Source organism: Sminthopsis crassicaudata, chromosome 3 (assembly GCF_048593235.1).
Source record: "Sminthopsis crassicaudata isolate SCR6 chromosome 3, ASM4859323v1, whole genome shotgun sequence".
Taxonomy (NCBI): domain Eukaryota; kingdom Metazoa; phylum Chordata; class Mammalia; order Dasyuromorphia; family Dasyuridae; genus Sminthopsis; species Sminthopsis crassicaudata.
The window spans coordinates 634,067,598-634,092,689 of NC_133619.1; the positions used below are offsets into that span (position 1 = coordinate 634,067,598).

The 25,092-nt window shown below is 48.4% G+C and overlaps 2 protein-coding genes across 3 annotated transcripts; one reads left to right on the top strand and one right to left on the bottom strand.

The window, feature by feature from the left end:
• Positions 1-1,803: 1,803 nt before the first annotated feature.
• On the top strand, positions 1,804-16,771 carry TMEM52 (transmembrane protein 52). 2 transcript variants are annotated; one of them, XM_074306522.1, is made up of 5 exons: positions 1,804-2,232; positions 2,918-2,961; positions 4,065-4,106; positions 7,492-7,670; positions 15,381-16,771. In XM_074306522.1, exons 1-5 carry the CDS (start codon positions 1,819-1,821, stop codon positions 15,659-15,661), a joined length of 960 nt encoding a protein of 319 aa, XP_074162623.1. In that variant the 5' UTR covers positions 1,804-1,818; the 3' UTR covers positions 15,662-16,771. The 2 variants fall into 2 exon arrangements, with proteins under 2 accessions (XP_074162623.1, XP_074162624.1); XM_074306523.1 differs by lacking the exon at positions 1,804-2,232 and adding an exon at positions 2,469-2,671.
• A 1,328-nt stretch (positions 16,772-18,099) lies between these two features.
• CALML6 (calmodulin like 6) lies at positions 18,100-23,809 on the bottom strand. Its single transcript, XM_074306524.1, has 5 exons — positions 23,720-23,809; positions 21,706-21,880; positions 21,092-21,236; positions 20,588-20,688; positions 18,100-18,233 (listed from the first exon to the last, which is right to left on the bottom strand). Exons 1-5 carry the CDS (start codon positions 23,720-23,722, stop codon positions 18,187-18,189), a joined length of 471 nt encoding a protein of 156 aa, XP_074162625.1. The 5' UTR covers positions 23,723-23,809; the 3' UTR covers positions 18,100-18,186.
• Positions 23,810-25,092: the final 1,283 nt, after the last annotated feature.

The window sequence follows — 25,092 nt, forward strand, 5'->3', positions numbered from 1 at the left end:
AACTCTACGTATATTTGGAAAAATAAAATACTATTGAAGAGGGAAAGAGTTAATGGATTCTTTCTCAATTTATAAAAGTTGAACAAATGGGCAGCTAGATCAATGCAATCAGCTTCTTTGCTGCTAATTAGAGCTAAATGGTAAATCTCCCTTCTCCAATCAATCTCCTTTCTCCAATCACTAGATGCAAGGCAGTTTTACAGGTCTGACAAGGTGCATTAATCTGAGGCGTGTGCACCCACACCATTGTATGTATGTTTGTGTGTCTCACCCTCCATGTGCAAGAGATAGCATAGCCCGTGGTGTAGTCAGGAGATCCCACCTTCTGCATTGAACTATACCTCCAGGAGGAGGCGTACGTGTGTGTGTGCGCGCACGCACATGTGTACATGTTATTCTTTCAACACTGGTTGAATGATAAAATCCTAGATTCACATCCAGACCAACTCTTCCTTTTACAAGTGACGAATCTGACTATGCAGCAAGGATGGTAAATAATTTCTCCAAGGTCTCCCAGAAAATGGAATTAAAGGTGGAATTTGAATCTGGGTTTGCTGGACTCTGAGGGCTGCTAGGTGGGACAGTGTGTAGAGCACTGGAGTAAGAAAGACCAAAGTTCATATCCAAGCTCACAAGCTTCCTAAATGTACAAATTACTGGACAAATGATTTCTCTTTGCCCCCATTTCCCCATCTCTAAAAGAGCTGCAAAAGGAATTGACAAACTACTCCAGAATCTTTGCCAAAAAAAAAAAAAAAAAAAAAAAAAAAAAAATCTCAGATGGGGTCACAAAGAATCAGAAATAACTGAAATAATAAGCACGCCTGGAGAAGAGAAGTGGTCAAATGACCACTAAGTGAAGATGATAATATCCCAAACCCACAGCTGAAAAGTCTTCTGGACCCACTCTTCCGTTTATAAGTGAGGGTACAACTGAAACAGTAGATGTGCCCGCTCACACTGAACATTTAACAATCAGCTCTTTCTGTTACACAACTGTGTCAGAGGTGTCCAGAAACAGGTTGACCTGTCTTGGGGCACAATTACTCAGAATATCCAAGTAAAGTTGACTTTATCTCCAGGAGAAGAGAAGATCGAGGAGGAATACAACCAGCTTCGAGTATTTGGAGGGTTGTCATGGAGAACAGAGAATAATTTATATTGTTTGGCCCAGAGCAGCAGAGGGTAGAAATTCCAAGAGATGTAAGAAAGAATTGTGTAGCCAAGGGGATGATGGTAAATATTTAATAATCAGCTCTCTGGAAATGGAGGGATGTATGGCCAACACACTTTTAAGTTTAACCTAGGTAATAACATTTTCTGCATCATTTTCTTAAGTCTGGAAAACAATAAATCAAGCTCCAATTTGTGGTATTGGTCAGTTTTTAAGACGTGCGCTCACACTGACCATTTAACGATCAGCTCTTTCTGTTACACGACTGTGTCAGAGGTGTCCAGAAACAGATTACCTGTATTGGGACATAATTACTCAGAACATCCAAGTTGGCTCCACTTCCTGGTCCCTCCTTCCCAAGCTCCCCAGACGTGTTCCCTCCAGGCTAGCTCCGGGTCCCGTAATTCCAGAACGAGGCAGACCGGACTGGACGTGAGTAAGTAAGGTTGTGTAAGGTGAGTTAGGTTATGGATTAGAAGGGTCCCAGGCCGGCTGCCGAGGAGGCTGAGTCAGCCCCCAGCACCCGGGTGGGCGCCTCGTGGGGATGTATGGTGGGTGATGATGTCAGCGGGCGGATTCATTGGGGTTTCTGAGGAGGAAGTCTCCCCAGCCAGTTAAGGGACAGGTTGAAATAGAACCACGGAATGGGAGACGCGGAGGATGCTGGGGACGGAGAGGACCCGGAGCTCAGCCCAAGTCCCTTCGTTCCTTGCGGTGGAGGCCCAAGGCCCACTGGGGCAGGGTTCAAACTTTGTCCCCCGCGGAAAGGGGACCGGACGCGCCGCCCTCGGTCCGCGCTCTCCGCCACCGCCTCCGGGCCCCGGCAGGGACTTCGCCCCTGGATTCCCTCTTCCGGAGAAGTGGAAGGGAGCTCCCCGCTCCCCGTTCCCCCAAATCTAAGGGCGGGGCCCGGACTACAGGGGGCTCAAAGCGGCCCAGAGAACGGCCGGCCCGGGAGCGGCTCTAGGACTCCCGGTCCCACGCGGCTTCCCGCCCTTGGGGGAAAGCGGGCTCCTCCCCAGGCCTCGGTTTCCCCACTCGGAAAACGGAACTTTAAGGCAGGTGGGAGGGTTCCGGAACCAGACCGCAAAGCTGATCCCAGCTAAGCCCGGGTGGGTCCCGAGTAAGCCCGCAGCCCGGCCCTCCCGGTCCCGCCCCAGGGAATCGCCAAGTGCGTGGGTCCCGGGCCGGGCGCGGGCGGAGCTTCAGCCGGGGGGGCAGATGCTTGGGAGGGGCCTGTGGCCGCTCGGAGGGTCCGGGTGTGGGCGGGTCCTGAGGGGTGGGCGTGGCATTGTCGGAGGGGCGGGGAGCCGAGAGCTGGGACGGGGCAGCCATAAAGGCGGTCCGGATTCCGCCGCCGAGGTTCCTGAGGGCCACTCGCTGGGGCGCGGGCCCTCGCGCGGTAGGGGGACCATGGCCACGGTCACGGCCACTGCCGCCGGGATGCGGGGTGTCTGCAGCCACGGGGTCCTCCCCCTGCTCTTCCTCCTGCTGCAGGTGAGCGGTCCGGCGGGACTGGGGGACACTTCTTTGTTTCAGGAGGCACGCGGAGCCGGGGCAGAGGGGCAGGGCTCCCACGTCTCTGACTGCCCCCCCTTTTTCTCCGCCCGGGAGGTCGCTCCGGAGCCTTTGTTGGGACCCCGCTCCTCGGATCTGGGAGGTGGGGCGGGGGTCCTGCTGAGGAAAGCGGCCCCCGCCCCCTCAGCTCCTCCTCCTCCTCTCTCCCCCCCCCCCCCCCCGCAGGTGGCACCGGACAGCGCAGATGGCAGCTGTGACCTCACTGACCAGTAAGTCTGGAGGGAGGCCCGAGGGAGGGGGAGCGTCTCCCCACATTCCCCCTTCCCCTCCCCCTCCGCCGGATGGGCTGTGCTGTTCCCCCCCCCCCCTCCCGCCCTGCTTCTCAGAGCTCACACACCTTTGTAGACTCGGGGTGGGAAAAACCCTCCGGGATTGTCCCCTGCCCTGTGACCCCGCCCCGAAGGGAAGCTCGCAGGTCACCCAACTCCACAGCTGCTTATCCCGCCGGAGCGGCTAAAAATAAACAGCCTGAAGCAGCGGCCCCCTTGCAGTCCCGTCCCTGCTCTCTGTCTCTGTCTCTCTGTCTCTGTCTCTCTAACTCTGTCTCTCTGTCTCTGTCTCTCTGACTGTCTCTGTGTCTGTGTCTCTGTCTCTCTCTCTCTCTGTGTGTCTCTCTGTGTCTTCGTGTCTCTGTCTCTCTCTGTCTCTCTGTGTGTCTCTGTGTCTCTGTGTCTTTCTCTCTGTCTCTCTCTGTCTCTCTCTGTCTCTCTCTCTCTGTCTCTCTCTCTTTCTGTCTCTCTCTCTGTCTCTCTCTCTTTCTGTCTCTCTCTCCCTCTCTCTGTCTCTCTCTCTCTGTCTCTCTCTCTGTCTCTCTCTCTGTCTCTCTCTCTCTCTCTCTCTCTCTCTCTCTCTCTCTCTCTCTCTCTCACACACACACACACACACACACACACACACACACACACACACTACCACCACCAGGTGCCCTCCCCCTCCTGCCCCCCAGCTCTGAGCGGGAACCGTGGGGTTCCAGTGACCCCCACTCCTGTTGGGAGAAGTTGGGCTATGTGGGCAAGGGAATAGCGATCCTGGGAGATCTAGCTGCCCTGTCTGGGCTTAGAGTTGGCTCTGGAGGGTCTTGGAAATTCCCTCCCAAACACATCAGTTGTATCGAAACCCAACCCAAGCTGGCAGCCCAAGCAGCTTCTCCTCCTTCCAAGGGACTTGCCCCAGCTCGTCAGGCCCTCACTCCTCCTTCCAGGGCCTAGGGTGGGGTCCTAAAAGGCTTCCCAGCCACCCCTTCCCCACCTGGGTCGAGGCTCGGGCTCTCATTCCAGTGGTGGGTGAATCCCCCCTCTCTCTGCTCTTGCAGGTGCCCCGCCAGTGCCAGCTGGACCAACCTGTGGTATGTCTGGTAAGTACGGAGCTGGGCAACGAGCCCTCCACAGAAGCAGAGGGACTGGCCTAAGCCCAGAGCTCCCCCGGCCGGTCAGACTGGTTTGCCCAGGGAGGGACACCTCTGCTGGCCAGGCGCAGCCCAGGAGGGGATCTATCTACCTGGGAACTTAGAGCTTCCGGAAATGGAGCTGAATGGGGAGGCCTTGATGCAGCCCCTGGGGGGGCAGGGAGCAGATTGAGCAGTTCCTGTGGGGCAGCTGTGAGCCAGGAAGAATAGCCTCCATTAGCTAGCTGCTAAGGGATGCAGATCCCTATCTCCCCTTCTCCCAGACCTGAGTTCTACAAGAGCAAGGCTCTTTCCACCTTGGCACAGCTGGCTGTACCCCACAATTGGAGAGTGGTGGGTCTTGTGCCCTGGTTTAGGAGCCCTCATCCTGATCAACCTTGTCTGGTAGATGGGACGGGGATTCTTGTCCCTCTTTTACAGATGTGAAAACTGAGGCTCAGGGAAAGGAATTCTCTAGCCAGGCTCCCACAGCCTAGTAAACAATAGCACCGTGTTTCAACCTGACTAAATTCAGTGTCCTTTCCATTAGTTAGACATGATAGACCCCAACTTTTTCGTCTTACAGATGTTCACAGATTTTGGAGGGAGCTGAGGCCAGACGTAAACTCATTTCTCGAGTCTTTTTCTTACTTTTTGAATTGAATGTTAATTCCACCTTAATGGAGGCTGGGCAGGGGTGGGGATTCTCAGAGGACTGGACTGGACTGGAAATCTTTCTGATTTCTGCCCCACCCCTGCCCTGGAGGTTCTATCTTCCTTACTGAGAAGTAGGGAGAGAGAAAAGGTTCCTGGGGAGACTAAGCTTGGGCTCCTCCCACCCAAGGGGAGCCCGCACCAGATCAGATTAGAAGTAGACAGATCTCCATAAATACAGTGAGCTCTAGGATAGACTGACAGTCAGGGCACAGAGCTAATGCCTGCTTCTCCACTGCCATCCCTCCCCATTCTGCCAACAGTAGACCTTAACTGGGAAACCTAGAGTTGTCCCGGGGGCACCCATGGCTCACCAGGGTCTGCCTACGTGGGAAACCTAGAGGTGTCTGAGGGGAGCACCCATGGCTCACCAGGGTCTGCCCACGTGGGAAACCTAGAGGTGTCTAGGGGGAGCACCCATGGCTCACCAGGGTCTCTGCCCACGTGGGAAACCTAGAGGTGTCTGGGGGGAGCACCCATGGCTCACATTTATTCCCAGCCTCAGGATGGGCTCCTTTAAAAACAACTAGCTGCTAGGGCTCCGTGGGACAGATTTTCTGTCCCAAAATGTTCTCTCCTTTCCCCAGCTACAACTAAGGAGAATCCTTCTCCTCCCCTGTGCCCAGTCAATGGAGCCCAAACCACTACTGTTGGATGACCCTCTGCTCCTCCTGGAGCTCCATGCCCTTTAGCCTCCTTCCTATATTTTCCCTAGAGGCAGGGTCACCCAAGATCCATCTCCCTGAAGGCATGGCAGGCAGCCTCTGCCTAGCCAGCCTGTCACTTTTCCAGTTGATGGCTGGGCACATCTTGTTCCTGGAGGGATTGGGTGAGCGAGGCTTGAGGGCAGAAGTGAAGGCTGGAGACAGCTGTGCTCTCTCGTGCTCCTGGGAAAAGCCAAGTCCTTTCCAGCCAGGCAGCCGGTCACATTTAGAGAGTGCTTCATCCTTAAAGCTACCCCTGGAAACTCAGTGATATCCTGTTCCCATTTGAGAGATGAGAAAATTGAGACTTAACAAAGTTTCTCATCCAAATGACCTGAATTCAAGTCCTGCCCATTAGTTCCTGTATGAACTTGAATTAGTAATTTAATCTTCAATTTATCATTTTTAAAAATAAATTTTAAAATTATTTTTAGTTCCAACTTTTGTCTTTCTCTTTACCCTCTTTCCTACCCATTGAGAAAGAAAGAAATATAATTCCCATTATATATGAAATCACACAAAATATCTAAGTCACTCCACCTTTAACTTGTGTAGCTAGATGGTCATCCAAGGCCATCTCCACTCATCCTGATCTGTAGCTAGATGGTCATCCAAGGCCATCTCCACTCATCCTGATCTGTAGCTAGATGGTCATCCAAGGCCATCTCCACTCATCCTGATCTGTAGCTAGATGGTCATCCAAGGACATCTCCACTCATCCTGATCTGTAGCTAGATGGTCATCCAAGGCCATCTCCATTCATCCTGATCTGTATCTCCACTCATCCTGATCTGTAGCTAGACAGTCATCCAAGGCCATCTCCACTCATCCTGATCTGTATCTCCACTCATCCTGATCTGTAGCTAGATGGTCATCCAAGGCCATCTCCATTCATCCTGATCTGTATCTCCACTCATCCTGATCTGTAGCTAGACGGTCATCCAAGGCCATCTCCAGTCGATAGCTCCCTATCTGTGCTCTTGATACCAGGCTACTTTTGAAGTTTGTTCTAGCAACAGTAACTGGAATGGGGTATGGGTATGAGTGCTCCCATCAACAGGGAGAGCCTTGCTGAAGACCCTTAGGACTATGAGCTTTGCCATTTGGCTATGGAATAAGCAGATCCTAGGGCAATTTACCAGAGTTACTAGAAGTCTTCCAAGTGCCTTCCAGTGGCTGGGAAATAATGAATTAATGAAATGATAAATAATGAAGTGGGAGAATTAATGAAAAGGGGTTTCCTGGATCCTAAAGACTTTATATAAATGTTAGACACTGCTCAGCCCCAGGGAAATCTGGCATTTGTGGTGCCTTTGAACCCCACTAAAAAAGGGGGGGCCCGGAGGTTCACACCCAGGTCCTCTGCCTCCTCAAGGAGTGTTTGAGGGACCGGTCCTTGAAGTCTGAAGAAATAACTGCAGGATTACAAAGAAAGAACTAGAAGAAATCTCAGAGGCTACCCCTTATTTGACAACTGGGGAAACTGAGGCCCAGGAGGTTAAAGACCCATTCAGGGTGCCATAGATAGTGGTAGCAGAAATGGGAACCCAGAGCTAACTCTCTGGCTCTTGGGCTGCTAGGTGGAGCAGTGGATTCAGGCCTGGGCTGGACATTGGCAAAACTTGAATTCAAGTCCAGCCTTACTAGCTGTATGACTCCAGACAGTCACTTATCCTCTGTTTGCCTCATCTGTTAAATGGGAATAATAACAGGTTGTTGTGAGGAACAAATGAGATAATATTGGTAAAAGTTTAGCACAGTCTCTAGCACTTTGTGGGTGCTAAATAAATGCTCATTTCCTTTTTAACTATTGTATCCTGATGTGTCTCGTGGGAAATCTATAGAGAATAGTAGGGTCTCTGTTAAGGCTGAGGGTCCGGTATTCTCGGTCTTGAAACCTTCCCAGTGACACATTCTTGTCTCCCCCCTGCTCACAGGCTCATCCTGCTGACCGTGTTCATGCTGCTCCTCTGTGGCATCCTGGCCAGCTGCGTCAAGTTCTGCTGCCAGAGGAAGCGGCCGCCCGCCCAGACCACGTTCCCCCTCCCCAGGCGGCCCTATGATCTGACGGTCATCACAGTGGACAATGACAGCACCATCCACAGCACCGTCACCTGTGAGTAACAGCCAGTGCCAGGGGGGGAGGGCGACGCCAGGGGCCCAGGAAGGGAGGATCACAGGGGTATGGGATGGATGTTGGATGTGGGATTCAACTCAGCAGTCAGCCCACAGGGCTACTATGTGCCAAGTATGGAAGATTCAGATACAATAAAAAAAAATTCACCAGGTACTTACTGTGTGCTAGTCTCTGAGTACAGAGTGCTAGGAATGAGCAGAAACTAAGCAACTACTGTTGTACACCTGGTGTTTTATTAAGTGCTAGGGATATAAATACAATGAATGGGTAAATGAGCATGTATTAAGCACCTACTGTTTGTCTGGTGCTATACTAAGTTCTGGGGATACAAATAAAAAAGTGAAAACAGTCCCTTGCCTTCCAAGAGCTTATATTCTACTGAGAAAGGCCATGTATATGTAGCTAAATATGAGACATAAAAATAAAAACAGATTAGTAGGGTGGAGAAAGTGAACAGCTGGGGTCAGACTAAGGACCTCCGCCAGAAAATAGAGCTTCAGATGAGGAAGAAACTTAAGAGGATGAGGGGGGAAGGGGAGGATCCCAGGAACCAGGGCACTTATTAGGGACCCACAGTAAGCACTTTGCTAGGTGCTAGGAAGATAAAGATCCAAATGGGAGATAGATCCCAGCCGAGGACCAGAAAGTGGACAATAGGAAAGAGAGATGGGAGTCAAAAGTAATAAAGCAAGCATTTATTAGGCACCCACAAAGTGTTAGGTACTTTGCTAGGTGCTAGAAAGATAAAGATCCAAATTAAACAGACTCTACCCTCAAAGAGTTTATACTGTGCCGGATTAAATGAAAACAAAATATATATTGTTATTGTTCAGTCATGTCTGACGCTCCGTGGCCCTATTTGGATTTTCTTGGCAAAGACACTGAAGTGGATTTACTACTTCCTTCTCCAGCTTATTTTGCAGATGAGGAAACTGAGGCAAAAAGGGTGAAGTATCTTGCTCAAAGAAAGTCACACAGTTTGTAAGTGTCTGAGACCAGATTTGAATTCAGAAAGATGAGACTGCCCAACTCCACTCCCAGCACTTTTCCCACTGTGTCAGATGTGTGTATATGTATATATAACATACACACACTTGTATTTATATGCACACTGTGTATATTCAACATGTATGAGTGTTGTGTGTATATATATATATATACACATGTACATATATACACATATATTTTTTTTAACTCTTATTATTTTTTAATTTTTTATTATTAGAGCTTTTTATTTACAAAATATATGCAAGGGTAATTTTTTCAGCATTGACCTTTGCAAAACCTTCTGTTCCAATTTTTCCCCTCTTCCCCCCTAGATGACAGGTAGACCAATATAGCACATATACTTCTAATTACATATGAAATCAATTTTTAACACTAAATGTGTTCCAAAAAGCTTCATGGTAATTTTGAACTCGGAGAAACCACTAACATTGGGGAAGGACTAGAGGGAATCTTCAAGTCCACTTCCTTCCCTTTACAGATGCAGAAACTGAGGCTCCAATGTTAAAGTCACTTGTCCCACGTCACTAAGCTAATAAGTATCTGAGGGAAATTTTGAACTAAAGTGTTCCCAAGTCTAAAAATAAGAAATAGCTTATGGAGCTTAAGAGGAGAAGGCTTCAGCAGCTAGGGAAACCTGGAAAGGTCCTAGGTAGGAGGTAGCAACTAAAATGAGATTTTTTGGTGTTTTTTTTTTTTATATACATATTATATATTATATATTTTATATATTTTATGTATTATATATTATATTATATATATAATATATATATTATATATTTTATATTATATATATATTTTTTTTTAATATATAGAGAGCTTTTTATTTACAAGATATATGTATGGGTAATTTTTCAGCATTGACAGTTGCAAGACCTTTTATTCCAATTTTTACCCTCCTTCCCCCCAACCCCTCCCTCAAATGGCAGGTTGACCAATACATGTTAAATATGTTAAAATATATGTTAAATACAATATATGTATACATGTCCATAAAGTTATTTTGTTGCACAAAAGGAATCGGACTTTAAAACAGTGTACAATTAGCCTGTGATGGAAATTAAAAATGCAGGCGGACAAAAATAAGAGGGATTGGGAATTCTATGTAGTGGTTCATAGTCATCTCCCAGAGTTCTTTCACTGGGTGTAGCTGGTTCAGTTCATTACTGCTCTATTGGAGCTGATTTGGCTCATCTCATTGTTGAAGAGGGCCACGTCCATCAGAATTGATCATCATACAGTATTGTTATTGAAGTGTATAATGATCTCCTGGTGCTGCTCATTTCACTCAGCATCAGTGCATGTCAGTCTCTCCAAACCTCTCTGTATTCCTCCTGCTGGCCATTTCTTACAGAACAATAATATTCCATAACATTCATATACCACAATTTGTTCAGCCATTCTCCAATTGATGGGCATCCACTCAGTTTCCAGTGAAATGAGTCTTAATAAGAATGGAGAGGTCCCAAGAGGCAGAGGAGTTTCTCAAGCCTGGGGGAATTACAAAAGCAGAGGCAAGAAATTCTGAGGTAATACAAAGGGACTTGCCAACCAGTACACACAAGGAGTGCCCACTCTGATAGAGCTGACGTAGATCCATCCAGCCTCTGTTTGAAGACCTCCAAGGCTAAGGGCACCTGCTGCTCTTGGGGATAGCCCATTTCACTTTGGGACTGATCTGATTTTTCCTCCCATAAGATATTTTACCCACCTTTTCCCTACATAGTTAGAGAGTCTGGGACAAGCCCCTATTAAATCTGTCTCTGATTCAATGCTGATTCTTTTTTTTTTTTTTTTTAAATAATGGCCTTTTACTTTCAAAATATATGCAAAGATAGTTTTCAACATTCCCCCTTACAAAACCTTGTTTCCCAGTTTTTTCCCCCCTCCTTTTCCCCATTCCCTCTCCATCCTATACAGGTTAAACATGTGTAATTCCTCTATACATATTTCCACATTTATCATGCTATTCTGATCCATTTTTGAAGCTATTTCAGTTTCTGGTTTTTCCCTAAAGAAATATATCTTCCCATAATCCAGGCTGGACTTCTTTTCACTTAATTTTCTTAATTTAGAGAAGCTAAGTAGATAGAAAGCTGGATGGAGATGGAGGCAGGAAGACCTGGATTCAAATCCTACCTCACACTTTGAACTAGTCACCCAGTCATTTCCCCTTCTCTCAGCTTCAGTTTCCTTATCTCTAGAATGAGAGGCTTGAATTTGGTAATTTCCAAGGTTCTTCTAGCTTCAATCTAACAATGGCAGGGCTGGAGGAAGGAGAGGAAGCCTCTTTTTTTAATTCCACTCCAATGGGAGCCCCCAGATCTGGATTCCCAGCATGAAGAGAGGAGCCAAAGGTGGCCAGCACTCTGGTTCTCTTTTGGATTTCTCCCTCTAAATCAAAGAGATCAAGAGATAGTAAGCTCCATTGTTCTTCCTGGGTAATAATTAGTGAGTATTACAATACCCTTATCTCAAATGCTTCAAGTTTTCCAAAATCCTTTCCTGGCTGATGAACAAGTGTTTATGAAGAACCTACTATGTGCTAAGTTAGGGCATCTGGATGATGCTGTAGTCCATAGAGTCCTGGGTGTGAGTTCAAATCCCATTTCAGATATTTACCAGCTATGTTACCCTGAGCTAGTTACTTAACCCTCTTTGTCTCAGTTTCCTCATCTAAAAAATGAGCTGGAGAAAGAAATGAGAAACCGCTCCAGTATTTCTGCCGAGAAAACCCCCAAAGGGGTCATGAAAAGTTGGATATGACCAAGCAATAGCAAAAAAAATGTACTAAGCCAGTTGTTTGGAGAAAAGACCAAAGTGTCTGCTCTTGGGAGCTTATGATAGTTCTCTAAGGACAGAAGCTGTATCCCTCTTACCCAAGCAAGGTAGTCCCTTAGAATCCAGGAGATGCTGAAAAGTGACTTGTTCCCTATCAAAGGCTTTCTTGACTCCAAGCTTAGCCTACGTGGGTGATAGAGACCCACAAAACTAGAATGCCTTATGTAATCCTCTAAAGGAATAATAATAATAATAATAGACTTGTTTTTACAGTGTTTCCTTTGAGCTTCAAAACTAACTTGCAAGGGAGGTACAGATGGGTACCCATTTTACAGACAAAGAAATTGAGGCAGAAAGGTTCATTGCCCATGGCTAAAAGCTTTGTAAGTATTAGAAGTGAGACTCAAATCCAGGCTTTCCTGACATCAAATCAGGTTCTTCCAGCTGTGTGACACTTTAATCTCTGTTTGCCTCAGTTTCTTCAACTGTAAAATGGGGCTAATAATAGTATCTGTGAGAATCAAATGAATGAAACTTATACCTGCTTTGCAGACCTTAAGCTGCTTTTAAATAATAATACATAATATGTTAATAATAAATAATACTATATAATATGCTGATAATTGAATTATTAAGAAAATAATAAGTAATTCACTATTAATAGAAAGAATATATGTTGGGAGTCAAAGAATCTGGATTCAAATCCTAATGCTACCCCTTATTTTTTATGTGACTTTAGCAAAGTCCCTTCACATGTCCCCATCTTCCCCTGGACCTCAGTTTCCTCAGATGTAAAATAGAGGCATTGGGTGAGCTGATCTCTAATATGTCTCCCAGCTCTAATTATGTGCTACTTATTATATCTCCTAGTCTTTTCGAGGATGAGGCCTTAGGCTCTATCTAATCTAATATTCTTATCTTTTAAAGGCAGCTAAGTTGTCAGAGAGAAAGCCCTAGGCCTGGAGCCAAATCCAGCTTCAGATAGTTCCTAGCTGTGTGACTTTTTTTTTCAACTTGTCTGTCTCATTTGCCTCATCTGTAAAATGGGGATAATAATAGCACCCACCTCCCAGAGATGTTATAAAGATCAGATGAGTACTTCACAAATCTCCAAGTGCTTTCTAAATGCTACTTTTACTTATTATCAATTATTATTATTTCTCAGTAGAGAAAAACTATGGGATTTAGACTCCTCTATAAAGTAACTTTGAGCTTCTTTCAATATTTAACCTTATGATTCTATGGTTATATAATGGGTTAGAGCAGTGGTCCTCAAATTTTTTAAATAGGGGCCAGTTCCCTGTCCCTCAGACTGTGGGAGGGCCGGACTATAGTAAAAACAAAACCTCACACTCTCTCTCCGCCCCTCAGCTCATTTGCCATAACCCGGCAGGCCCATAAATGTCCTCAGCGGCAGCATATGGCCCGTGGGCCATAGTTTGAGAACTAGGCTAGAGTAGCTGTGGCATGAGACCCTTTCGGGGATCACTCAATGAGTGATTATGTCAAATGGTCATAGGTTTAGCAGTGCAAGAAACCTCAGAGTTCATCATTTGACAGCTGAGAAAGCTGACACCTCAAAAAAGGGAACCAATTCATTCATAATCTTCAATATCTGACCTGGAATTAAGTGACTTGACCAAGGTGTCGGGGCTAAAACAGTAGAATAAACATGTATGAAGCTTTCATTGTGTTTGGAGCCCTGTGCTGAGTAGTAGAGGAGAAGGAAAATTTAGTGAAAGCTCCCTTTATTGCCTTTGCCCCTCACCGTGGACCCTGGATTCTAATCTAGGAGGGGAATGCACTAAACTAGCTTTCACCTAATAAGCTATAAGGAAATATAAAAAGTGCGGAAGGGAGGCTGAAATGTTCAGTGAGGGTCAGAGGAGAAGGTTCTTAAAGTTTTTTCAGTCTTATGGTAGAGATGGCCTTTGATTTGAGTGCTTCTTCCCTCTTAGAATCCCTAGTTTATCTTAAACGTGGTCTATGCTGCTTTCCTCACTTCTGCCCTGAAATCAGTCATATATGATTTAGTGTTGGAGGGACCTTAGTCACGAAGCCCACCCCTCTCATTCTGCACAGAAAGGTAATGACTCGGGGCAGCTAGGTGGCGCAGTGGATAGAGCACCAGCCCTGAATTCAGGAGGACCCAAGTTCAAATCTGATCTCAGACACTTAACACTTCCTAGCTGTGTGATCCTGGGCAAGTCACTTAACCCCAGCCTCAAAAAAAAAAAAAAAATTAAAAGGGGCAGCTAGGTGGCGCAGTGGATAGAGCACCAGCCTTGAAGTCAGGAGAACCTGAGTTCAAATCTGGCCTCAGACATTTACCGCTTCCTAGCTGTGTGACCCTGGGCAAGTCACTTAACCCCAACTGCCTCAGCAAAAAAAAAAAAAAAGAAAGAAAGATAATGACTCTGCCCACAATCACACAGCTATTAAGTAACAGCCCCAGAATTCACATCCAGGTTATCAGACTTTAAAGCCCGTGCTTTCTTCCCCAAGGCACCACGGCACCGCACCTTTCAGATGGCTCTGATTATTTTTCAATTTTGTTTTTTTGCTTTGACCTGGAATTTCCTCAACATAGGAAACTTCTGGCGAGGAATTTCCTTCAGCAATATGTCATCAGAAAAGTACACTGGCTTGTCCAGCGTCACACCAACAGTGTGTGTCAGAGACTGGGCTTGGCTCCACGCCCTGCTCTCTACCCATCACATCATGCTGCCTCCATTGACACTTTTATATATTGTCTTAACCACATGAGAATGAAAACTTGAGGTCAGGGGCTGGCCTTCTTTTTGCTTCTATTTTTAGCCTTAGCACTTAGCCCAAGGACTGACAGTATATGCTTAAGAAAGGCTTGTTGCCTTGTTAACACGGTAGATGTATAATAAAAGTTAAAATGAAGGAATAGGCATTTTGTGGAGCATAGTGCCCTACTATGAAATGGAGTCCCAAATGAAAAAAGGTTTGAGAATCTTATATATGGGGGCAGCCAGGGGGCGCAGTGGATAGAGCACCAGCCTTGAGTTCAGGAGGACCTGAGCTCAAATCTAGTCTCAGACACTTAACACTTCCTAACTGTGTGACCCTGGGCAAGTCATTTAACCCCAGCCTCAGGGAAAAAAAAAAAAAAAAAAAAAGAAATGAGAAAATCTTATATACAACTGGCTTTAAATGGTGAAAATCTAGCAGGCAATAAGTGGAACATTCTGGATGTAGGGAGTGGCTAGTGGACAAAGGTATGGTAGTAGGAGATTACAGGCCTTATTCAAAGGGTAGAGTGTAGCCCTATATAGTTTGACCGGAGTGTAGAGTTAGTGGAGGGTATAAAGTAACCTGAGAAATCTGGGTTGGGACGAGGATGGAGAAAAGGCCTTTAATTTCAGTTGGATGTGGACTGGACTGGACTTGAAAGAGCCATCAGGAGATTAGAATTGCAAGTCTTTCTATTTTACAGAGGAAGAAAACAAGGAATATTACTCAGGGAAATGGAACAGCTTGGCCAGAGTTCATACAGATAACAAGTTTCTGAGCTGGGATTTGCTACCATATCATGTTGCCCAGCCTGAATTCCTGGTTCCTCACCCTGCCCCTGAGAACTGCAAGACATAGTTAGTCCCTGTATTACACATGAGAACCTTTGAGACCCGAGGAGTTTAGGGCCTTCATTATGAAGGGTGTAAGTTAAATTTGAAAACCCAGCTCCTCCGACTTCTACTTCTTAACCCTTAGGTAGCCAGTGAAATGGGATTGCTCACAGAAAGACCTTTGAGCTGGCCCATCAGAGGTCTCAGGCTGGGGAAGTCTCTTGGCGAGTCTGGCTGTACCATTGTATCCCTTCCTGATCACCCACTGCCCCATAAGGCCCTTCCTGACTTCCTTTGCTCTTTTCTCCAGCCTACAGCTCTGTGCAGTACCCCCTGGGCCCACCCCTGCCCCTGGCATTTCGGGAGATGGAACCAGGCACTGTGGCCCCTCCAGCCTACAGCCTCTATGCCCTGGAGCTGCCCCCCTCCTATGAAGAAGCCATCAAGATGGCCAAACCAGGCTTGGAAGGAGCGCCTTCCTCCCCGAAGGCTAGTTCCAGCCCAGAACAACCTGATTCCTGTGGGGACTCCCAGCCCGGGAGAGGGCCGGGACCAAACCCCTCCCCAAACCCTGTGGAGCCCCAGCCATAGCCCAGGAGTACGAGGGGCTTTGGAGAGAGCTGTCCCAGGAGGCTTGAGGAGCAGCTGAGGTGGGGGGTCGATGGAGACTGTCCTTGATGTCCCTGCCTCTGGCTTGGGGCCAGCTCGGCGACCTTCACTCAGAAGGGGATCTGATGACACCCGAGGAGCAGGCCGGTAAAAATAGCAGATGGCCCTGACCAGCCTAGGCTTCTCCCCCCAGAGGGAGGAACGAAATGTCCTGGGCTCCACTCGCCTGACGCCATCGGGAAGAAAGAGGGCATCGGGCCCCCCAGCTGGGGGCTGTCAGTTCTGGCCGGGTCAGACCAGGCCACGGAGGGGGAGGAAGGCCGGACCTGCTGCCGCCTCTCTCCCGGCAAGAGTCACCCAGGAATTGTGTATTCCACTGGCTGCTGCTGTGATGGTCACAGTCTGCAGAAGAACCTGGGACTGTGAAGAGCGATCCAGGAGAAGACCTCAAGCCCCCTCGAGGGGCTCGGGCTGAGGGAGGACTTCCCTGGCTAGAGTGAGAAGAGTTCCTCTATCCCCTCCCAGGCTGGCAGGATGTGTGTGTTGTGGGGGAGCTGGAGTCCCAGCTCATTTTGACTTCGCCCCCCTTCATGGGATCTCAGAGCCATTTACCTTGACCCAGGGCTAAACAGGACTTTCCCCCACGGTGGACCCAGCAGAGGGTCCTCTGGCCTTCAGTGAAGGGATGAGAACTCATTTCTGTCCCAAATTACCCATTAAGTGACAGAAGATTTTTTTGCATTAAGTCTAAATTTTGCCTTTTTGTAACTTCTCCCCATAAATCTCTGAAACCAAACAGGGCAATAATCATCCTTCCGTGTGACGTCAACTCAGATGCTTGGAGAAGTTATCAGGGCCTCCCCTTCCCATCCAGGGCTCCCTTCCCCAGGCTCATGTGGGATGGACTTGGGCCTTCACTGTTCTGGCTGCCCTCCTCCGGACTTTCCTTGGTCATCCGGGCCTGATACAGCATTGAGGGGGAGGTGGAACTGCAGGAAGCACTGGAGGGAGGATGCTGGGGCTTGGGGTGGTGGGAGGAAGGAGTTCCTTATGTCTCATGGTTGAATGAACTGCTCCAGTCTAGTCTGCTTTGATTTCTGTGGCTTTTTTCTAGGGGGGAGACGGGGAAAACTTTGGGGGATTTTTTCCTGTGCTGATTTGAGTCTGGAGTAAATGGTGATGGATCATGGCCCAGCCTGGGGAAGGAGAGGAAATGTGTAGGGTCCATTCTTCTCTCAGTAACATAATAAATGAACAACATATTTATTAAGCACTTACTGTATACCAGGCCCTTTCCCAGTTGGCTTCCCAACTAGCAACTCAAGCTCACCCGGATTATAAATGACAAAGGTAGCATTTGAACCCAGCACTCTTTCCCCACTTCCCCTAAATCCAGAACCCTGACTTTCTGAGCTGTGATTATACAATGGGAAAGCAGGAGGGTGATATAACAGAAGGGAAGCAGGAGACTTGGGGCAGCTAAGCAACATTTGAACCCAGCGCTCTTTCCCCACTTCCCCTAAATCCAGAACCCTGACTTTCTGAGCTGTGATTATACAATGGGAAAGGGGGAGGGTGGTATAACAGAATGGAAGCAGGAGACTTAGGGCAGCTAAGTAGAGCAGCAGGCCTGGAGTCAGAAAGAACTGAGTTCAAATGCAGCCTCAGACATTTACGAGCCGTATGATTCTTAGAAAGTTACTTCTGCCTCCATTTCCTCATCTGTGAAATGGGGATAATGACAATCCTCTCCCAGGGATGTAGGGAGGATGAAATGAAAGTATCTGTAAAGCGCTTAGCGAGGGATCTGGTATAGAGTGGGCACTCTGCAAAGGTTAGCTATTGTAATTCTTATTGGCCCTGCCGCTGATACTGCTGGACACGCAGTGTGACCACAGCCAAGGGCATTTGCCTCTGGGGGTCCCTTCCTGCCCCTGCCTCTATGTTTGAAGGGGAAGATGACTTGAGCTGCCCTTGCTGACAGCGGGAATGGGAAGCCATTGACTCTCTGGGAATTCCAGGCTCTTTGACATAGACTAGGGGCTCTGCTGCCCTGGAGCTAGTGATGGAGAGCTCTCCGAAGGCCAAAGGTCCCTCCATTTTGCTTTGCTTTCCTTCCCCACTCTGATCCCTGCCCCTGCCCTAAATCTGCATCTTCTCTCTCCATTAGGGAGGAAAAAGGGGGGGGAAGAGGAGGTCTTTAGAATGGGGGTGGCCGGACTCCAAAGCTGATGGAATCCTGGAATGGTGGAGGGGACAGAGGGCAGTTGCCTGAGCACCTGGGACCCACGTTGGGGCTTCCACCTGGCTCCCCCAGAGCTGAGTCTGCAGGGGAGATGTTAGCAGACGGAAGTGGAAGGGTCAGAGCAGAGGATCTGAGAAAGGGGGGGGTACAACAGGGGATTTCTGAGTCTGGAAAGAAAGTCTTTATAAAGAAAATTTATTCAGCGGGCTTGTGGGAAAAGGTGCTGTGTTGACCAATCAGAACTCGCGTCCTCCATCCATTCCTATTGGACCAGCTTAAAGGATTCTCCAGTCATCATGGCCACAAACTCTAAGAGCATGAATTTGGGAGTCAGAGGTCATTCCCACCTTCCTAGCAGACCCTTTGAACCCCAAATCTTCTCTACCCATTTCCCAACATTGTGAGGGGAGCCTGCAGGCAGGGAGCTGTCCACACCTGGTTAGTCTGGCTAATCCCAGCATGAGGAGCTGACTGTGTTCGGAAACGTGAGCAGCAAAGGGAGCCCACCCACAACAATGGGTGAGGACTGCCCCCCCCCCTACAGAGGTGTATTTTATTTGGGTCGGAGCTCTTTTAATGCAACCCAAGACCAGCCCTGAAAGGTAGCTGCTCTCTCAATCCTCCAGCAAGGGAGAGGAGAGGGGAGCAATCAAGTTGGGGCTCAGCTTCCCATTCCAAAACTTCCTTCAATATACCATCACTGAGGAAGAAACCAGGAGGAACAATGGTCTCTCAGCCTAGCCCTCCCAGAGAAGCAGGAGCAGGCAGGAGGGGGAAAGAAAAGGGGGGGAAAAGGCAGACAGGAGGATGAAAGGGAAGGGGGGAAAGGGCAGACAGGAGGATGAAAGAGAAGAAGGAAAGAGACTGACAGGAGGGGAAAAGAGACACAGGAGGGGGAAAGAGAAGGGAGAAAGTCAGACAGGAGGGGGAAAGAGAAGAAAGAAAGAGACTGACAGGAGGGGGAAAGAGACACAGGAAGGGGAAAGAGAAGGGAGAAAGTCAGGCAGGAGGGGGAAAGAGACTGACAGGAGGGGGAAAGAGAAGTAGAAAACAGACAGACAGGAGGAGGAAAGGGAAGAGGGAGAAAGGGCAGACAGGAGGGAGAAAGAAGAAGGAAAGAGACTGACAGGAGGGGGAAAGAGGAGGAGGAAAGAGACACAGGAGGGAGAAAGAGAAGGGGGGAAGGCAGACAGGAGGGGGAAAGAGAAGTAGAAAACAGACAGATAGGAGGAGGAAAGAGGAGGAGGAAAGAGACACAGGAGGGAGAAAGAGAAGGGGGAGAAAGAGAAGGGGGGAAGGCAGACAGGAGGGGCAAAGAGAAGTAGAAAACAGACAGATAGGAGGAGGAAAGGGAAGGGGGAAAGGGCAGACAGGAGGGGGAAAGAGAAGAAGGAAAGAGACTGACAGGAGGGGGAAAGAGAAGGGGGGAAGGCAGACAGGAGGGGGAAAGAGAAGGGGGGGAAAGGGCAGACAGGAAGGGAAAAGAGAAGAAGGAAAGAGACTGACAGGAGGGGGAAAGAGAAGGGGGAAGGCAGACAGGAGGGAGAAAGAGAAGGGGGGAAGGCAGACAGGAGGGGGAAAGAGACACAGGAGGGGGAAAGAGAAGGGAGAAAGTCAGACAGGAGGGGGAAAGAGACTGACAGGAGGGGGAAAGAGAAGTAGAAAACAGACAGGAAGAGGAAAGGGAATGGGGGGAAAGGGCAGACAGGAGGGAGAAAGAGAAGGAAAGAGACTGACAGGAGGGGGAAAGAGAAGGAGGGGAAGGCAGACAGGAGGGGGAAAGAGAAGGGAGAAAGTCAGACAGGAGGGGGAAAGAGAAGTAGAAAACAGACAGACAGGAGGAGGAAAGGGAAGAGGGGAAGAGACAAAGGAAGGGGAAAGAAAGGGCCTGGGACCAGAAGACAGAAGGAACCATGGTCTCTCAAACTAGCCCTCCCAGAGAAGCAGAAGCAGACAGGAGGGGGAAAGAGAAGGGGGGGAAAGGGCAGACAGGAGAGGGAAAAAGAAGGGGAGAAAGAGATAGACAGGAGGGGAAAGAATGAGAAAAGAGACAGGAGGGGAAAATGGACTGGGATAGGAAGAGGGAACAATGGTCTTTCAGGCTCGCAGATGCAGGGGCAGGCAGGAGGGGGAAAGAGAAGGGGGGAAAGGGCAGACAAGCGGGAAAGAGACAGGGAGGGACCAGGAGAGATGGGATCAAAGGCCAAAGAGTCTTAAAGGAGGAGTGCCTGGGACTGAGAAGATGGAGAGATGGGGACAAAGAAAGTCCAGATAGAGATGGGGAGAAGAGAAAGGAAGAGAAACAGGGCTGACTTGTCCTTTCCCCTCCAGGGCTGCTGCGTTGGGACCGAGGGAGGCAGATCCCCAGAGGCAATGGGGCCGCAGCCTCCGTGCTTGCCCCCCTGCTCCCACTCCCTAGAGTACCGGGGCCCCCAAGGGCCGCGACTCTTCCTGAGCTTCTATTGCCCCCTAGCGTCAGGCCAGCAAAGGACAGCCTCCCTGCCTCTGCCCCACCTCCTGATGGCTCTGGGCACCTGGCTGAGGAAGGGCAAAGGGTCAGGGTCCCCTTGGTGGGAAGACTGGTCTGTGGGTCTTTGGGAGAAGGAGGCAGAGGTGTGGCTGGGTCCTAATTTGGAGGACGGTGGGGTGGGGGACACTCTTACCTTCATAATCAATGGTTCCATCTCCATCTTTGTCGGCCTCCTTCATCATCTGCTCAGCCTCCACCTCGTTAAGAGGCTCCCCGGCATTCATGAGCACGTACCTAACACGGGGAATTCCCCAAAGCACAAAGCTAAACCAGGCTCCCTTCCTCCAGGAAGCCTTCCTTGCTGTCCTCCCCTTCCCCTCTCCCCCCTCCCAATGTGGCTATCCCAGTGACCAAACAGGATTGATCCTTGTCATTGCCCACAGTTCATCCCTCAAACCAGTGAGAACTTGCTCAGACTGTGTCCCCAGAGCCATGTTTCCCCCTCAGTTTGTGGCCCCCTGAAGGCAAGAGTGAGTCTCCCCATGAGCACGGCTTTCCTTCTCTCAAGCCTTCATCCCCGGCCCTAGTGGGCACATGATATTCTCCTGCCCCCTGCCCACCATTGCAGGGTCTCCCCTCCAAGCACACACACACACACACACACACACACACACACACACACACACACACATCTCACTTGAGTGTGTCCCAGTCTATGTAACCTTTGGCATCCTTGTCAAAGACCTTGAACGCCGCTCTCAGCTCCACATCCTGGTTTTTGCCCTTCTCGTGATAAATGCCCATCAGTGACAAGAACCCATCGCAGTTGAAGGTGCCTTTATCTGAGAGGAAAAATAAAAGTGTTGCTGAGAGAGAGACAATTTTAAGGAGCTGTGTCAACCAAGAAGCCCCAGAGATCCCCCCTATTCCGCCTCAGATTAGGGACTTTCTGCCTCCCTCCCTCTCCCCCTGACTGTGTCCCCCTATCAGATAAGGGACCCTCTGTCCCCTCCCTCCCTCCCTCTCCCCCAGACTGTGTCCCCCTATCAGATAAGGGACTCTCCGTCCCCTCCCTCCCTCTCTCTCCCCCAGACTGTGTCCCCCTCTCAGACAAGGGGCTCTCTGTCCCCTCCCTCACCAGGCTCCCCAAGGATAGGAACTGTTGTCGTCCCTCCCCCACTGGGCACTCTGAGTAGAGTTTGGACCTTGGTCCTTTCCTCATTTCAGAGTGGACCCTATCTCTCGCCTCAGACTGGTCAGTGGATGGGATAAGAGGGAGAGGGCCAGTGGGCACCAGTGCAGGGTCCTTACTGTCTTTGTCCACTTCCTTGGCCATGCTCCCCAGTTCGCTCTTGGTGGGGTTAATGCCCAGGAGGCTCATTAGCCGTTCCAGCTCACTTGTCTTCACCAGTCCATTTCCCTCCTCATCAAACATCTCGAAGATGCCCTTGTATTCCTTGATCTGATCGGCTGACAGTCGCTCCGTCTAGAGGAACACCACCCCCACGGTCATGTCTACAGCCATGCAATCCGTTTCCCCACTTGGAAGCTTCTTTAGCTCAGGGTCAGGGTCAAGTTCTAGGACAAGGGTTCCAGCCTCCTTCCCGGAATTGAAAATTTCTTGGGGTACCATATCAAAGGGCTCAAGATTCTCCCTACTGGGAAATGTTGCTTCCCATCTAAATTCAAATAAACAAGAAATATTTTTTTAAGCATCTACTACACGTCTTAGGGCAAAGACCCTCATTCTACCAGGAGAATTTCCTCTATGTCTGCCACTGAAACTTCATCCCATTGGCCCTGCCCTAGAGTATGATCGGATGAAAAACAAGTCCCTACATGGGAAACTCACCCCCTATTTCCATGTATTTACTTTTCCCATCCTGAGTCCTGTTCATAGATTCATAGCCTCTTAGAGCTGAAAAGGCTCTAAGAAAAAAGATGACCTTGTCCAATCCTGTCATTTTACAGATGGGAAACTGAGGCTCAAAGCACAAGAACAGCTTGCCCAAGGATGCTGATAGCAAATGGCAAAGCCAGGATCCAAACTGCATCTAAATGCTTCCAGGAGAGCAGCTTTGTTGTAGTTCAGTCATGTCTGAGTCTTCATACCCATTTGGGGTTTTCCTCGGCAGAGATACTGGAGGGGTTTGTCATTTTCTTCTCTAGCTCATTTTTACAGATGAGGAAACTGAGGCAAACAGGGGTAAGTGACTTGCTCAGGATCACTCAGCTAGGAAATGTCTGAAGTCAGATTTGAACTCAGAAGACACGTTTTCCTGACTCAGATCTGATGCATGATGGTACTTCCTAGTGGCCATTGGGAAGCAGCACCAGTAACAAAGACGCTGGGTTAGAGCTTGTAAAGAGGAGGAAGCTTTACTCCTCCATCTCTCCCCCCCTTTTCCCAGAAACCCTGATGACTTTCCCTAAATGGGAGGAGGAGGAGGCTGAAGAGCAGAGAAAAGACAAAAACATCCCTCTCTTTACTGGAGGAGGAGATAAGGAACAAGCCCCAACATGGAACCTTCTCACAGCTGTGATGCTGAGCATGGTCCTGGTTCCCCCAAACTCCCAGATTCAGAAACTCAGCAAGCCCCAACTAAGCCCAGAGTCTCCTGTGACTGCTCATACGCCAACTCATCTCCACCTCCAGAATGAACTCCAGCAGGACAAACCAACCCAAAGACCTTTTCTGGGAAAGGCAAATTAAGCTTTTGGATTATGTCTGGTTTGGGATTATCTGTTCTCTTGCAGCCCCTTCTCTCTGTCTCTCTCTCTGTCTCTCTCTCTGTCTCTCTCTCTGTCTCTCTGTCTCTCTCTGTCTCTGTCTCTGTCTCTGTCTCTCTTTCTCTCTGTGTGAGTCTCTTTCTCTGTCTCTCTCTATTTCTCTCTGTCTCTGTCTCTGTCTCTCTCTGTCTCTGTCTCTGTCTCTCTCTCTCTCTCTCTGTCTCTGTCTCTGTCTCTGTCTCTCTGTCTCTCTGTCTCTCTCTCTCTCTCTCTCTCTCTCTCTCTCTCTCTCTCTCTCTCTCTCTGTCTCTGTCTATCTGTCTCTCTCTCTCTCTCTTTCATCTTCTGTCTAGATTTTCCCTTTTGTCACCAATAGGCTTAATGACCATCTCTATGGAGAAGACTTGGAGATCAATCAATCTAGCCGGCTCCAGGCTCTCTACTGAGCTCTGGACAGTCATCACCAACTGATCACTCTACATGGCCAAAACAGAACTCAATAGCTTCTTCCTCATGCTCCCAGCCTGCCCCAGCCTAAGGGTCACTGCCCCACGGGCTCACTCTGGAGAGGGTAACTGGATGCAGCCATACTCACCATGGTCCAGCTGAGTTGTGTGGGGCTGCTCCCAGGTCAGTCCAGCTCACGTTTGAGAGGAACAGAGAGGTGTGTTTTAGTCTCAGTCCGGGGCTGGGCACGGTCTGCCCCATTCATTCCCCTGGGGCTGGGGCTTCACGGAGCCATTTATGGTTTGGGCAGAGTGCAAGGGGCCTATTTTTGGATACTTATTCTCTCCTTGGGGCTGCTCCTGTCAGTCCCTTTCCTACCACCAAGATATTCCTGAGATCTCAGGTAGAAGGTCAGTCAATACCTCCTTTCCCTGCATTCAGGTTCTCATCCATGGGACAGGGAATGGACTTCACGGACAGCTTTGTCCTCTCCAGCCTCAGTTTCCCCATTTGAAACAAGTGATATTTTACTCTGATTTAGCAATAAATGTTTTTTGGTTTTTTTTTTTTTAATATCTATTCTGTTCAAAGCTGGGAATGTGAGGGGGTAGGGTAAGGGGCAGGGAATATACAAACAACACATTTTCAAATTTAATCTGCATTATTAATATTTTCTCTATCATTTTCTTAAATTGAGAGACAAGCAACAAACAATAAATCAAGGCCTGATTTGTAGTATTTGCCAGTTCCCAAGATATCTATGTTCATACTGAAAATGTAACCCTTGGTTGTCAAACTGACTCCCTTGGTGGAGGGGGAGAGGAAACAAAGACCAGAATAAAAGCATCCCCTTGCCTTCAAGGAGCTGATGTTTCAGTAGAATTGTAGGGATGCAACACAGAGACAGGGAAGTAAATAGGAGGTTATTGAAGGAGTGAGAGAACACTAACAACTTGGAGACCAGGGAAGGCTTCCCGTAGGAGGTGGTAGCTGAGCTGAGCCTTGAATGAAGATAAAGTAAAGTAAAAGTTCATTTGGCTTCTAATTTGGATCTGGAAGGCCCCTGTCCTCAAGAAGCCTACATTCTGATTAAGGACACAGAATTCATATACACAAAACAATTATGGAGCAACATCCAGAGTAATAATAATAATAATAAAGACAAGAATAAACAACAACTGACACATATGACAATGAGGTTTGTAAAGCATTTTAATCATAAAGTTTATAATTATAATAATAACAAACATGCATAACACTTAAAATTTTGTCAAGTGCTTTACAAATATTATTTCATTTTATTATTATCATAACCCAATGGAGAGAAGACTATCATTATCCCTATTTTATAGATGAAGAAATCAAATCACCAGAGGGATAGAGTCTCCTGCCCAGAGTCACATAGCTCGGAAGAGAAGTGTCTGGAGATGGATTCGATTCCAGGTCTTGCTGACTCTGAGTTTAGCGCTTTGTGCACCCGTGGTGCCCCTCAGTGGCTTCATTTTGTATTTATCTCATTTT

Bases quoted from the DNA above. Each gene is read 5' to 3' on its own strand.
- TMEM52 (XM_074306522.1), top strand. From the start codon at position 1,819: ATGGGAGACGCGGAGGATGCTGGGGACGGAGAGGACCCGGAGCTCAGC. The intron at 4,107-7,491 runs GTAAGTACGGAG...CCCTGCTCACAG, and splicing joins ACCAACCTGTGGTATGTCTG to GCTCATCCTGCTGACCGTGT. The intron at 7,671-15,380 runs GTGAGTAACAGC...TCTTTTCTCCAG, and splicing joins CATCCACAGCACCGTCACCT to CCTACAGCTCTGTGCAGTAC.
- CALML6 (XM_074306524.1), bottom strand. The intron at 21,237-21,705 runs GTAAGGACCCTG...TTTTCCTCTCAG, and splicing joins CAAGGAAGTGGACAAAGACA to ATAAAGGCACCTTCAACTGC. The intron at 20,689-21,091 runs GTGAGATGTGTG...TCCCCGTGTTAG, and splicing joins ATAGACTGGGACACACTCAA to GTACGTGCTCATGAATGCCG.